The 14,852-nt window shown below is 40.6% G+C and overlaps 1 protein-coding gene across 14 annotated transcripts in view; it reads left to right on the forward strand.

Moving 5' to 3' along the window:
• Nucleotides 1–14,852, forward strand: part of UNC80 (unc-80 homolog, NALCN channel complex subunit) — a 133,605-nt gene that overhangs the window by 93,469 nt on the left and 25,284 nt on the right. For all 14 annotated transcript variants that reach the window (XM_069782018.1, XM_069782006.1, XM_069782004.1 and 11 more), the window contains 8 exons: nt 2,487–2,621; nt 3,391–3,529; nt 5,214–5,310; nt 5,991–6,161; nt 6,374–6,466; nt 9,212–9,247; nt 9,567–9,785; nt 13,741–13,941. In XM_069782018.1, the coding sequence (XP_069638119.1) occupies nt 2,487–2,621; nt 3,391–3,529; nt 5,214–5,310; nt 5,991–6,161; nt 6,374–6,466; nt 9,212–9,247; nt 9,567–9,785; nt 13,741–13,941 (1,091 nt within the window). The remainder of the gene's footprint in view (nt 1–2,486; nt 2,622–3,390; nt 3,530–5,213; nt 5,311–5,990; nt 6,162–6,373; nt 6,467–9,211; nt 9,248–9,566; nt 9,786–13,740; nt 13,942–14,852) is intronic.

Below are 14,852 nucleotides of genomic sequence, written 5' to 3' on the forward strand. Positions count from 1 at the left end.
TTCTTTATGTTAAGTAAATGAATGTCTGTTTCTCTCACTATGTACTTCCACACAGAACTGTGAAATTTCTGGAAAATTTTGGGACCTTGAGTCTCCCTCAGTGTTTTTTCCTCCAGGGAAGGCTGAATAGTTGAAATATCTGGATTTGCTACTTGCTGATTGAAACTAAATTATATTCACTTCTTTAAGTATGATGATTGTATTATCTGCAATTTAAATAGCAACAGAAAATAACACTATTTATGAAAACACTCTTTATGAAAAACTGTATGTTGTCTTTTCATGTGAGTGGTAACAAATATTGGAAGTTGTGGAGGTGGATTTCTCTTCACTTTGAGGTGTACAAGTGTGCCTTTTTTCCTGTTGACATTTGAGAATAATCAGCTACTGAAAATAAAAAAAACCCCAACAATCTAGTTCTTTTACAGAAAGATTATTTCTGAAGGGCTCGAAGACTGTATCTAGAGATTTAGTATTATAATGCAAATACAGAAAAAAAGTATTGTTTCTTTTAAAGAAGCAATGACCGTGACATCCCTGTGTATGTTCATTTTAATATAGTTAACAGAGCAGAATAATTAGGACCAGTGATTAATTTAGCTGTCTAAACAAACTCTTTAGAAACTCTAATATCATGCCTTACATGGTTAGGTAAGTGTGTATTGAGTGCAGGTCTGCAGTGTATGGCTTTATTCATTAGAAGCAAGACATTTTGAAGTCAAATAATAACTTCATTTGCAATACTTGGCAGTAACCATTCAACCCTGTGAAGGACTCTCCCTTCATTTTCACTTTTCATATTGAGAGAAATTAGTTTTGTAATTCTTTCCTATGCCCCCTCCCTTACCAATTATTGTCAACCACTGAATTAATAAAATACCACTCTTGGGAGGCAAAAAAGCAATTCCAAAAGAAAGCTCAAGTGTTGCTGAGCTTGTTTGTTTTTGCAGACCTTCACATCTCTCTGTTCCAGGCATCCAAGATCAGCTGGATTTTTTTGTGGTCATCACAAACAAATTTTTCTACCACTTCTGTGCTTCAGTCAGCCATTAATAGCTTAATTCCTGATGCATACATGCACGTACCCCCACAGGCTCTTTTTTTTGCAGGTTTTTCCGCTTTCCTTGGTAAATGCATATACAGTTAATTATTTCCCTTTTCTCAAGTAAATGAGGTATTGCAAGTGTAACAGGCCATGGTGATTGGCTGTCCTCGTAAGCATGCTAGAGGCTTCTGGTTGTATTAAATGTATACTAATTTCTTTAGCCTACTAGGCTACTGAGAAGTGAATACATCTCTGCAGAGGTCTCGCACACTAATAATTTTTTAGAAACCTGCAAGAGCCCTGTGCTGTAATATGAATTTTGCACTAACATAAAATCTCAGCATTACCTGTTGCCAGCAAATAGCAAAAAAATCCTGCCTACGCCCACCCCAAACCTCCCACAGACTCCTACCAGCAGAGAAGTGCAGACAGGCAATTGAAACGGACAGAAGAAGGAAGCACAGTGAAGTTGTTTCTAGCAATTTTTACTGTTTACATAACTGAGAAACATCTTTGGCAACACATTGGCTGTATGGTTCACTGGCCAGCCCTGAAGGAAATGCCACTCTAAAAACCTTAAAATATATTAAAAGTGGGTGAAACTGTCCATGTGTTGGAGGACAGGCTAGGAGTTCAAATTATCTTGACAAACTGGAGATGCAGTCTGAAAAAAGGAAAAACAAATGCATTATGTTGATCAGGTTAGATAAGCATAGGTCCTTACTTATGAATAATCAGCCACATAAATATGGAAGGGAAAGTAGCTGATTCAGTAGCATTTCTGCAGGACAGAATATTGGAGTTGTTACAGTTCTGAAGTTAAACATGAATCAACAGTGCCCTTCTGTTGAAGGATAAAAAAGAAAATATCTCAAATGCTATTCTGGGGTGATTACACAGATTTGTATCTTGTGAAAGAAACATGGAATAACTGCTGCTCCAATAAGTGGCACTCTGACTTGAAGTGCTGGCTCTGTCCAGCTGTCGGCACTCCACAAAAAGCATCAGTTAACTGAAGAGACTGCAGACTGGAACAGGGATGTACGTCTAGAAAACATGTCATGTGAGAAAGGACTGAAAGAGCTGGGATTTGATTAACTGAAAAAGGTGAAGATTGAGGAGCAAAGCACTAACTGACTTCAAAAAAGTAAAGTGCTTCTAGGAAGGAGAGGGAAGGAATCTACCTCTGATACATAGGACAAAAAAATAATGGACTAAAGCTGTGACAAAAAAGGTTCAAGCACGACAAACAAACCTTTTTTCTAAGGATGGTTTGTCCCTGAAATACATTGCCAGGGAGGGCGGTCAAGTCTCCATCTTTAAAAACATGTTAGGCAAACATACCAGGAATGACAAGGCTGTAGTTGATTCAGTCTGGGCTCAGGAGATGAAGAGCCCTTCCACTGGAGTAGTACTTCCATGTCCTTTTTCATTTGCTCAGGTATATGCTGACTATGAAAGCAACCCACAGTTACGCCAAGCAATTGAGTTTGCGTGCCGCCAGTTCTACGTTCTGCATCGCAAGCCCTTTATTCTGCAGCTGTTTGCAAGTGTGGCCCCTCTCCTGGAGTTTCCTGTGAGTAAAAGCGGTTCACTAGTCTCAGCATGGGGAAGCCTGTGGACACAGCCACCCCCCCCATTAGAGATCACGAAGAAAAAACAGCTGGAGCAGCAGCAGCACAGTTCTTGCTGAACATGTGCTTACTGCACTTGGTGTTGCACAGAAGCATTTCTTGAACTTATTTCTGCATGCTTCTGTTCATCAGCTGATTGAGCAGGATGCTGAGATAACAGGCCACGGGTATCCAGGCTAGTAAATGTGGTCTCACTTTAAATTTCTGTATATAAATAGGTTATAAAAGGACAACTCTTTAAATGCAAGTCCTGTCCTAGAATCCAGCAATAGGAACTAAAAGCTTAATGCCAAGTTTTAGTACATGTGAACTATAAGACTGGATTATCCATGTTTTGAAATACTCACTAATTACTTTTTAACATTTTAGTGAGTTAAAGCAAGTTAATGGAATTTTGATTTGAAGTGGGACTGCCAAATCTAACTGCATATACACTGTAAGCACACACATCTTTCTCCTTCACAGGGCAGCAAAGATCTGCTGTTTCTGGGAAGTAAAGCTGTGTGCAGTTTTCAGATCATGCTTCCACTGTAGCATCAATCTGTTGAGCCAGGCAAGGCTTATTGTTCAATAGCAGTAAGTTCTTGAACTACATGTGGGCCCTTTGTCAAAAAAAACCCCAACAAACGTTGCCCACGCCTTCAGATAAAGATTCTTGGGCTGAACACAGGCCCTCAGAAAATCAACCACGAATGTCTGTTGTTGAAACAGGATACTACAAACAATGGAACCAGCAAAGGAGTATCAGCTCAGTGCCTGTTTGACCTGCTGCAGTCTTTAGAGGGAGATACTCCAGACATTTTGGACATCTTAGAGCTGGTGAAAGCAGAAAAGCCTCTCAAGTCATTAGGTAACAGAAAAGCACCCTTTAGTCAGCAATTCTGGTTTGTTTTTTATTGATTCAACATGCATTTGATGCAGCATGATTTGTTCAGGACCCTTTTCTTCTTCCCAAATGCAGTCATATCTGTTTCTTCTGCCTCATGAGGCTTTTAAGGTTGGCTTTATCACCACCATCCTTTTAATATTTTCTGCAGGAGGGGAATTATTAATTTATTTTTTTCCAAAGCTACTTTTTCTGCACTGAGCCTGCTAGTCTGAGACTAGCCCCTGGCATTTTGAATTTTATCATGTGTGGGTGGAGAATAAAGATGCCTAATAAAGTGTATCATGCTGACAAGATCAGTGTAATCCTCTCCTCTGCTCCGTGTGGGCAGGAGACAAAAGCATCCTCTTCCATGGGCAGACTATGACTAGTAAATGATGGGTGCCATTCAGACATTCAACAGTGCTGAGTCCTGGGGGGGGCTGATTTATCACAAAGCAGAATATATATGGCTGTATGATATATCCAGGACACTGTGTCTCTTGATAGTTATCCATGCAATGCAGCATTTATGAATTTGGCTGCTTTGTGATTTGCAGGGAAGTAATTTTTGCTGATTTTTATAAGGATCTTCAACTTATTTTCTAAATTTGCACATTTTAAAATAATACTTATTTTGATGAACATGAAGCCTGTCTAGCCTTAGAGTTAAAGCTTTGTTATATACTGGGATTTTATGATGCTGCACAATTATATCACAAGTTATAATATAAAATGGTACAGAAACTGAAGGTACTTCTTCCTCTTTGTGGATTGTAGTAAACATTTATATAAAATTTGGGGGGGTTCTGTGGAGGGTTACTCAAAGGCATCTCTGAAAATTCGCAAGTGTGTGTTGATGATGGGACTGTGGATGGTATGTTGTGTGCCTGGTATTTTCCATATGAAGATCAGAATTACCTAAAACATCTGACTTCCAAGTTCCATTATTCAAAGTGATTTACATGCTTTAGGACCTTAACTTTGACTTGGGCTCCTGTATACCAAAGTCACTTCTGAAAATGGGACTATAGTTGTATTACAAGTATTATTCTTTGGATACTTCAGTTTCTTGGTGCCTTGCACTAATGATCCCCAAAGTAATATTTGTAGTATGGGACTTAAAATGCTTTTGAAAACTTTTTCTCAAATCACTAGCAAACCAGACTCACTTTTGTGCTGGCGCCCATGTGGCTACCAGTATAGAAGGGGCTTGATTTTTTAGAAGTAAAACTGTATTCTGCCATCAGTGGTGTATCAGCATCATTTTTAGTGCTGTGCAAACATCTAGGAAAAAGCAGAGGGAGCATAAAAATTGTGATTAAGTTGACATGTGTCCTTGTCATGTGTGAGATTTGCTTGTGATGGGTGATGTTTGAAATGGGACTCCATTAGCAGCAATAGGCCTTATGCTCAGCAATGAGTCGACCTATTGAGAACTGTTTCTCACCTACTGAGTTCTTGGACAGCAGGGTGCAAATGGGAGTGCAGCATATATTTCCTTTATATAGACAGATTTTTGTCAAAAATCAAGAGCCTATTGGGGATTGTTAACATGAGAAGCAAGGAACTAAAGAGGGGGAAAAAGGAAGCAGTGTGCTAGCTCCTTTCACATTCAGTATTCAGTATGTCTGTGTGATAGTTTTCTCATATTGCTTTACTCCCTCAGACTTCTGCTATGGGAATGAAGACTTGACCTTTTCGATCAGTGAAGCCATCAAACTGTGTGTGACAGTGGCGGCCTATGCTCCTGAATCATTCAGAAGGTGCTAATCTGTTTTCTTGGTTTGTGCAGACTCAGAAAAGGCATAAAAGCTGCATATAGCATGCAAAAGCAAGGCTGACAAATGGAGGCAGAGGATATAGAAATGCATTGCAAGCACAGGGCTCCTCTGTGAGGCCAAACCTCTGCCCGTTGATACCTTTCCTAGGGCACCAGCTCCAAATCCTGCCAGCCACCAGCTGCAGCACTAAACTGGATGAGCAGCAACATGTAAGCTGTATTTCCAAGTGGGGATCGCACTGTGTCCTGCAGGTTTCTGCTGGCAAGAAGCAATAGAGAGGGAAAGGAGGCAGCTGGAAAGGGCAGAAAGACAAGAGTTGAGGTAAACTGATAAAGCAAAAAGTTTAGTTTCCAAGAGGGAACCAGGGAAGAAAAGAGTCTTTGGAAGGGAAAATTAATATCTGCAAATGGATGACATATTCAGAAGATACCCAGAAGTTCAGGTTGGGTTTATTATTATTGTTTTATGCATTAGCTAATTTCCCCCTGAAGTCTCTGATCCAAGAGTTGCTTTGGCCCAGGACTGCTTATCTAGTGAGAAGTAATGAAATCACAAGGCTAGTGAGAGATCCAGGGGTCTTCAGATAGAAACTTAAGCCTCTGCCTGCTGTGAGTTTCAGGATTGACAAAATAAAACAGACCAAGTATTGGTTATTTTTCCAGCCTCCAGATGCTGATGGTCTTGGAAGCGCTGGTTCCCTGTTACCTGCAGAAACTGAAACGACAGACCTCTCAAGTGGAGACTGTGACAGCAGCTCGTGAGGAGATTGCTGCTATGGCTGCCCTTGCCACCTCTTTGCAGGCCCTCTTGTACAGTGTAGAAGTTCTCACCAGGTAACCCACATGGTTCAAAGGTCTGAGCCTGCATTTGGTTATCAGCGTGGGGAGAGGGAATGCACAGGAGGTCACGATACGCAGCTTAGCTTGAGTAATGGTTGAGTTTTAGACATGGTAAATTAGTGCCGAATTTCACCAGCTCAGAAGCAGAATTTCAGTGCACTTGTTAGATTTAGTCTTTAGTGTGCTCTTCACCTTCCCTTTGTCAGGCCTATGACAGCCCCACAGATGAGTCGATGTGACCAAGGCCATAAAGGGACCACAACAGCAAACCACACCATGTCAGCAGGTGTGAACACCAGGTAAGTCAGTGGTCTTTTCTTTCTTTCTCATTTTTCTAAACAGCTTTTTTTTTGTTTTTGGGTAAGGTAACATCTCATTGCTCAGAGTGCTTGGAGCACTTCCTCAGCTGTCTGAGGAATTGCTCTAGGTACTGTGAGAGAAAACAGTCAGATAAAAAGAGCACATAGCCCAGGACTGCATTTCTGACAGTAACCAAAATCCCCAAGACTAGAATTTCTAGTTTAAAACCATGTGACTAAATAGAAGACCAGGATATCAAAATGGATGACACCCATCCTAAATGTCTTTTTCTTTGTGTCCCTTTTCGCTCTCTAGAAGTATACTGACAAAGCAACTATGTCCCTCAGTTCTCTGCTTTGCTTCTGAGTCCACTGTCAAAACGACCACTGGGCAGAACACGCTTGGATAGCAGAAGGGTCGGATCCTTCTGGCCTTATTCTGAGAGACTGAACAGCAGTAAAAGCTCAAAATGCATGTTGGTTGAGACTCAGAGAGACTGGCACCTCCTTTAATTTTCTTTTCTTTCCTTTCCCATTTCCTTTTACTTTTACTCTTCCTATGGTCTCTTTCTATCATCTTTACCTCCACATTGGTCTGGGGTTTTTTTGCAGTTACAGATAGCAGAGGAGTGGGTGGAGGAGAATTTGAGCGAAAGGGAAGAATGACTGGGAATATTTTTGTTGTTCTTAAAAAAAAAACAAAAACACAAAAATAACTTCACACGGAAGAAGGAAATAAGGAAGGAAATGGCACCAGCAGACTGTAATACTGCTCCTTGGCCATATTGGCCATTCCAGTAAGGTTGCTGCAAATTAGACAAGGCCACTGGACAATTTACTCAGTCACAGAGCAAGGTTTTAAGAAATTGTCCTGGTTTCAGCTGGGATGTAGTTAGCTGTCTTCCTAGTAGCTGGTACAGTGCTATGTTTTGAGTTCAGTGTGTGAAGAATGTTGATAACACTGATGTTTTCAGTTGTTGCTCAGTAGTGTTTAGACTAGAGTCAAGGATTTTTCAGCTTCTCATGCCCAGCCAGGGCACCTGACCCAAACTGGCCAACAGTGTATTCCATACCATGGGACGTCACATCTAGTTTAGGAACTGGGAAGTGGGGGGGGCAGGGATTCGCCGCTCGGGGACTGGGTGGGTGTCGGTCGGCGGGTGGTGAGCAATTGCCCTGCGCATCATTTGTACATTCCAATCCTTTTATTACTACTGTTGTCATTTTATTAGTGTTATCATTATCATTATTAGTTTCTTCTTTTCTGTTCTATTAAACTGTTCTTATCTCAACCCAGGAGTTTTACTTCTTTTCCTGATTTTCTCCCCCATCCCACTGGATGGGGGGGGAGTGAGTGAGCGGCTGCGTGGTGCTTAGTTGCTGGCTGGGGTTAAACCACGACAGAAATCTTGTTACAAAATCCACCTGCAAGCATTTGGGAATATGAAGGTTTTCTTTGCAGTACTGATTACTCTTCTGGGCAGCCCTGCCTTCTCCTGGCCAGGCTATGCCTTACTGTGCTTAAAATCTGAATGTTTGTGCTGACCTTGAAGGGAATTCTTCCCTAGCAAAAGGTGGAGTAGCTGTTCTTCCAGAGCAGAGTATTTCCTCTGGATTTCTCTTTTGTCTGTAACAGCTGATAGGAAGTCTGTGCCCAGCCAATAGTCTAGTATAATACCATGGGCTGTACAGGACTTTAAATCAGGAACACCCTTCTGGCAAGATACGCTTTCCAAGTTATTCCCTGTCTTTTTTTGTATTCAAGTGAGATAGAAATCACTCTCTGCATGGATGATCAAAGGGCTATTATGTCAATTTATAGATGTGTAGTGTACACATCTTGGCTGGTAACTCCTGGAATCAGTCAGTTATTCTTTAAGACCGATTCAGGCATGGGTGAAACACAGCTTTGACTTTCAATGCCGGATCTGAGAAGCAGATAAACCCCTTCATGATCAAGTCTGAAGTGGATATTTGCCATTTATTTCCATTGCAAGATTGCCCAGTCTAAGGAAAATAAGGTGTAATGGAAAGTAGTGCTTTATTATTTGTCTGCTGATTTTGGAGAGCAGTTAATATGTATCTGCTGACAGGCAATGTAGAGACTCCTGATGCTGTGTGACTCAGACACCTTGGTTTATGTTTCCAGATCTTTCTGATTATCAAATGTTCGGTCTCTGATCCAAAATATTTTTGTACTGCTCCAGGTTTCCTGCCCTTGTTTCTTCTGTTGTCTTATCATTGCAACAGACATCTGCTAGCAACAGCAGGAGTCTTGTGATGGTAGAATGATCACTGTTCCAGCCTTGGACCTGTTAGCCAAGTGGTGCAGGGTTTGTTAATGCTTTCTCAACAAGAAGTGACAAGAAAATGACAATAAAACAAAAAAAACCCACTGAGGTATTCTTTCCACTAGGTGAGCTCTGGCTTCATGAAACAGACCAAGCACTGGGGTGAAAATCAGTAAGAGAAATTGCTTGAAAGAGGGCTATGGTTTTTAAGCCTGAATTTTTCCTTTCATCATAAGGGCAGTAACTATAGGAATCTGCTGTTTGCTGCCAGCTGGGAGGTAAAGGCTATTCAATGTGGTCACTTAACTATGTGTAGCCACTGTTCCAGTCACACAAGACACCATACTGCCGGTGACGAGTATATTTCTGGGCTAAGTGTCACCTTCTGTCAGAAAGGCATAGTTTAGGCACTACTAAGTTGCTGTTTAAAACCACACTGTTTCTCTTTTTCCAGGTACCCAGAACAGGGAGCCAAACTACACTTTATCAGGTACAGTGAAATCTTCGCCCAGTCTTTCCTGACATGTGATGAACTGTTCCCCAGCAGTTTCCAGCTTCACTGGGTCCCACCCACTGTTGCTGTGACTGGCAGCCTTTTTTCAGGGGAGGGTAGCAAAGGATAGTTTATATGGAAATTATTTACATTTTTAACAAGACTTTGCAGATCATAATTTCCCCCCCTTTTTTTTTAATTGCGGATGGAACTATCTTTCTTTTCAATTGCAGCAGAAAGCATCCATTGCAAAAACAAGTTGAAGAGTTCCACTGCATATAACACTTCCTACTTTTTCTCACTTTATATCCTCCAGGGAGAACCTTCACTTACTGGAGGAGGGCCAGGGTCTTCCCCGAGAGGAGCTGGATGAACGAATTGCCAGAGAGGAGTTCAGGAGACCGCGGGAGTCATTGCTGAATATCTGCACAGAGTTTTACAAGCACTGTGGTCCAAGGCTGAAGATTTTGCAGAATCTGGCTGGTGAGCCCCGAGTGACTTCTCTGGAGCTGCTCGATGTGAAGTCCCACATGAGGTATTCCACAGGCGTTCTGCTTTTACTAGTTCATTGCAGGGGGATTCCTTTATTTTAGCTCTTAATTTTTCATAATAGCAGACAATCACTTTTTGGTAGTGTAGTTGCATGTTGCTGTCTGAAACATGCAGAGCTTGTTTTGGATGTTCCTTAGATTGTACCTGATGCTGCTTGTGTATAAAGAAGGTTTCATATGCTCTCCTGTGGTCTCATTCAGATCCCCATCTCCAGTGGATGAAATAGGTCTGCAGAAGCCCATCTGATATATCAGAATAAGTTGCAGTGAGGAGCAGAGCAGATAAGGCTGCCTCTGCAGGGCAAGAGGTGGGGAAGCTGCCTAGCTGGCTGAATACGACCTTTATCCTCTCCTGTGACACTGTGCATCAGAACCACCTGCTAACAAGCAAGAAAGGCAGATCAACCACTGCACTGTATTGCATAAATGCCTGAAATACAGGGGAGGATAGGGCAGAAGGCATTTACAGGACCACCACCTCAGCATGTGATGCAGCAGGTGCTCAAGTCTTTTATTAAGGTGCAGTACTGAGCCCAGCTTGCTGGCTGGATGCTCACAGCAAACCATTTCACGTGGTGCTGACCTAGAAGAAGTTGGGAGTAGGGCCTTCTAAGCACTTTGGATGTGATTCTCTTCTCTGTGTTTGCTGTTCATGGTAAACACAAAGTAGCATAAGTTGCTACTGAGAAGTTTGTCCAGATGTAAAAGACAACAAAAACTGGGACAAGAGGTAATGGACCTGATTCTGTTGTCAGTTTTTCATTCATTTTCAGGGGAAACCCCTTTCTTGCATAGTATTCCCTCAGGAAACACAAACTCATTAGAATTGTTTCATGGTAAGTTGTGTCTCAATGAAAACAGCACAGATGCTCTCTGAGTGAGCCATAGTTAGCACTGTTCTGACTGACACTTGTCAGATGGAAAACTGGGATTAATATGAGGCAGTCCTAGTGTGTCGCTTGGCAAAGGGGTCACAGGGAGACAGCTATCTGAATTCTTTTATGAAACAGAGAAATACTTCAAGATCATTCTTTGAATACAGAATAGCTAAATACCAAGAGGCATTTTTTTTATGGCCTAAGCTAAACAGTGCTCAGTAGAGTATTAACATAAATAGGAAAGATAGCAAAGATATCTTAAGCTGTTTGGGACTGGCCTCAAAAGTGAATCAGAACCACCTTAACAGTAATTTATGTTGCTTCCTGAACCCCAAGAGGCCATTCTGGCTGTGAATTATTCCTCTCTGAGAGCTATAGTTTTTTCCTCAGGAATACCCTGTAAAGGGAGATGAAGGGTGACAGATCCTAGCAATGCACTGAGCCAGCTCTGTTCCTGCCCCTGGACCAAGGAAAACCCTCTAAAAGCTCTTCTACCTTTTACATGCATGCTCTGAAAAAAATGGCAAAGCCCCTTAGCTGGCAGATTCTGTCACTATTAGAGATCTTTGGATTCAGGCTGTCTCTATAGAATACAGAATTGTGTTTGACATTAATTTAGGTCTTGTTTAACAAATGCCCCAAATTTTTTTGGGAGTTGGGAGGTGTTTTTTGTTTTGTTTGTGTGTTTGCATACTAATTGAATGTTGCTGTTCCCATCCTCTGGCAAATGTTTAATAATTTAGAGGGTAATTTTAAACAAGAGATATCTGTTTCCACAGATGCATGTCATTCTTATGTAGCACTTGGCTGCAAAAAACCTGAAAACCCGATGGACATGGTTGCTTTTGTAGTGCCACCTTTACATTTTTGCAAGGGACACAAGCCTCAGAAATCAATACATCTATTTAGCTGCATTACAAACTCCATGACTTTTAGCAATAGAAGCCCGAGATAAGAACTTTAATCTTATGTTAGAAACAAAGGTGAGAGTCTCAGGAAAGACTATGTCCTTGGTTAGACCTGTTGGGATTTTTTTCATGATTTCAATGGGAGTGAGGAACATGTGTCTGATGAATGAACTTTTTATTTAATGTGGTAAAGTAGGGGGCTTGCTTCTTTTTACTATCCTAGTCTTAAATTTGTATGTAACATCAGAATGCTCTAGTGTACTACCCAGAAGTTATTTGCAGTTTAACAGTAATGGGGGAACTTCATTTCTACATGTTTTTTTAAAAGATGAGTTTCACAAACTTAAATCCATGTGTACAGAAGGTGTTACTGATATATTTTCTGGAAAGATACTTTCTTGTGAGATTTCTGTGAAGCAGAGCCTCAGTACACAGTAGTAGCTGGCAAATACTGCATTCTTTTCAAGAGAGAAGGTCTTTCATGGTCAAAGGTTACAGCAGTAAAACTGAGGGATTGATTTGCGCAAGATGATGAGTTGTGCTCTGATTCTCTTGGATTTCTCCTGAAAAGTGCTAGAAATAACCACTTTCTTGGGGTTGGAACCTGACCTGCTTTATCATAGTTAGCCCTAAATAAAAATGATTCTTACTTAAATTCATTTCATAAGTATGAGGGAAATGACTGACAGGATTTAACCACTGTAGGAAAAAAAACTTTGTTCTAAGTAGAGAGAAGATTTACCAGAACGTGATGTGACAGCCATGGTCTTGGGAGGCTTGACAGATGCCATTTCAGAGACTTCAGAAAATAAGAGAATATGCTAGTCACTTCAGACAGGATTCATCTCACCCAATTTTAGCCATTTAAAAGTTAAATGTTTAGTCTGCAAAAGTCATAAAGATCTTTTTGGACCCAGTGAAAAGGGAGATGCGCATTCAATGAGCTGTTTATCCCAGTATTTCAGGAAGATAAGAATTTCCCTGGTTGCTTATTTCTGCATGAATGGAGCTAGAAGATTAATTGAGATTGATGTCTCAAGTTGGATGAGATCGATCTTGCACTTTATAATGCATAAGAAAGTTTTCATATACCATTATGTGCCACTGATATTGTATTGCCAAAAAGAAGCATAATTATATGATAATTTAAATTTCACAGTGTTTAAGAAAACACACCTACTCCATAGTAGGACAAAGTAGTTGTAAAAAGTAATAATAAAGAAATACTGGATAAAGAAACACTTTTATAGCACTTTTGGTTAATCTGAGGAACTCGTTGCCCTTGATATTGCTAGGCAGATTTTAAACAGAATAGAAATATGTTCCATTAGTTGAAGGCATTTCAGAAGAAGCCCCCCCCAACACGATTAGGATTGTACTGCAATCGCCCACTACAAAGTCTATTGATGTTTCTGGGAGTGTACAGGTTTCTATCCCTTTTATTAGTAGATGTAGCTTTATTACTTTGTCTACTGCAAATATTCAAGTATTTCAGTAGTCTTTGTCAGGCTCCAAGTGTAAGTTAAATGTTGCCATGGTATTTCACAGTCAATACAGAAAATGCCATCGCTGAGGCCATCTGAGAGGGTTAGAAGAAGCAATAGCAACACAATCTGTAGAGGTGTTAGGAGAAACAAATCAAAGCTGCAGGGAGTAATCATACAAAGTACATGTTGTGTAATGGCACATTATTTTTAAAATTTAACACCTGAAAATTGCACAGTGAGACCTCTTAAAGTGGTGACGCTGAAAAACAAGCACAAACCCAAACTAGATCACTCATTAATTGACGTGCAGGTGATGTCAGGGCTGTATTTCACAGGCATTTGCCATGTTGTAATCTTACTAACAGCTCAGGTACTTTGTTTTTAGCTACACAAATCTGTGATTCCTGATGTTCATTTGGTGCATTTAATATCAATGTAAAAATCTTCTTTAGACCATTCACGTGTACATAAATATAAACAGTGATTCCAGCAAAAGAATCTTAAGAGACCAGGAACTGTGGTATCAAGTCTAAGAGCTTAAATAGCAGCACATTTGACTTTTGCATCTTTTTACTAGGCTACTGAAGATTTATCTGTTAGTTCATTGGCATGTGTGGAGAAATGCAAGTTGTATTTGATTTTCCTCTTAACAAACCCTGGTTTTAGATTGGCAGAAATCGCACATTCCCTGCTGAAACTGGCACCTTATGACACGCAGACGATGGAAAGCCGAGGTCTCCGGCGCTACATCATGGAGATGCTGCCCATCACTGACTGGACAGCTGAGGCGGTGAGACCTGCCCTTATCCTCATCTTAAAGAGATTGGATCGTATGTTCAATAAAATTCACAAGATGCCTACTCTGAGGTGAGCAGGTATAATGGGGTCCATTTCTGATGTTGCAAGCCTTGAAGTGTCGGTATGTCATCTAACTAAACTGTCATGTTGCAGTGAACCTTTACAACATATCAGAAAATGAACAGATGTTTTTATCTCTGTAAGTGTGCATTTATGGTGACATTCTTGTTGTGTCTTCTGGTAGCAAGAGAAGAAATACATGGTTATTAAGAACTACAGAGAGAACTTTCAGAAATCTCATTTTGCTTTCTCCAAAATAAGTCTTCAGATTTGTACCATCTCACTACCCTCTTTATTATTTTAGCTGTGAGTTGAGGAGATTAATTTTATTTTTTAATGGAAAGTTAAACTGTAGTAAGAGTATTTCTTGCCTTCTCATGAAAATACTGTTTTGTTCTCTGTAAAGATAAAAATGGTATGGAGCTATGCAGTAGCTTCTGAATGCTCCTTAGTAAAGGGAAGAGAACTGCAGTGATTGCATCTAGTCAGTGACTAGTGAAAGCCTGGTGCATCACATAGTAGCATTATAGTACAGGCTTTGTCAACTTCAAGAATTATTCAATATGCAGCATTCCTACCTCGGAAGCAGTGATACAAATCCAGTCTGGGTAGCATAACATCTCAGCCCTGTGGATTTTCCAGTGATCTGAGTAAAAAGAGTCATTGGTCTCAGTCACCCTCATGGGCATATGTCCTCAACTGCTTGAATTAGTCACTCTGTTGGCAGTCTCAGCTGAGAAGCCAAATGATGTTAGAGAACATCAGAATTTAGGACTCAGACACAAAACTTTAGGTCCCAGCAGGAATCATATGTACCCAACTAAGATGGAGCAAATAATAGGGAGGTGAACTCTTCCTTCTGGCATCACTATCTATCACTTTCCTTTGGCTAACAATTTGCTTTAAGAAACTTCTGCCCT

Source organism: Haliaeetus albicilla, chromosome 4, assembly GCF_947461875.1.
Source record: "Haliaeetus albicilla chromosome 4, bHalAlb1.1, whole genome shotgun sequence".
Lineage (NCBI taxonomy): Eukaryota > Metazoa > Chordata > Aves > Accipitriformes > Accipitridae > Haliaeetus > Haliaeetus albicilla.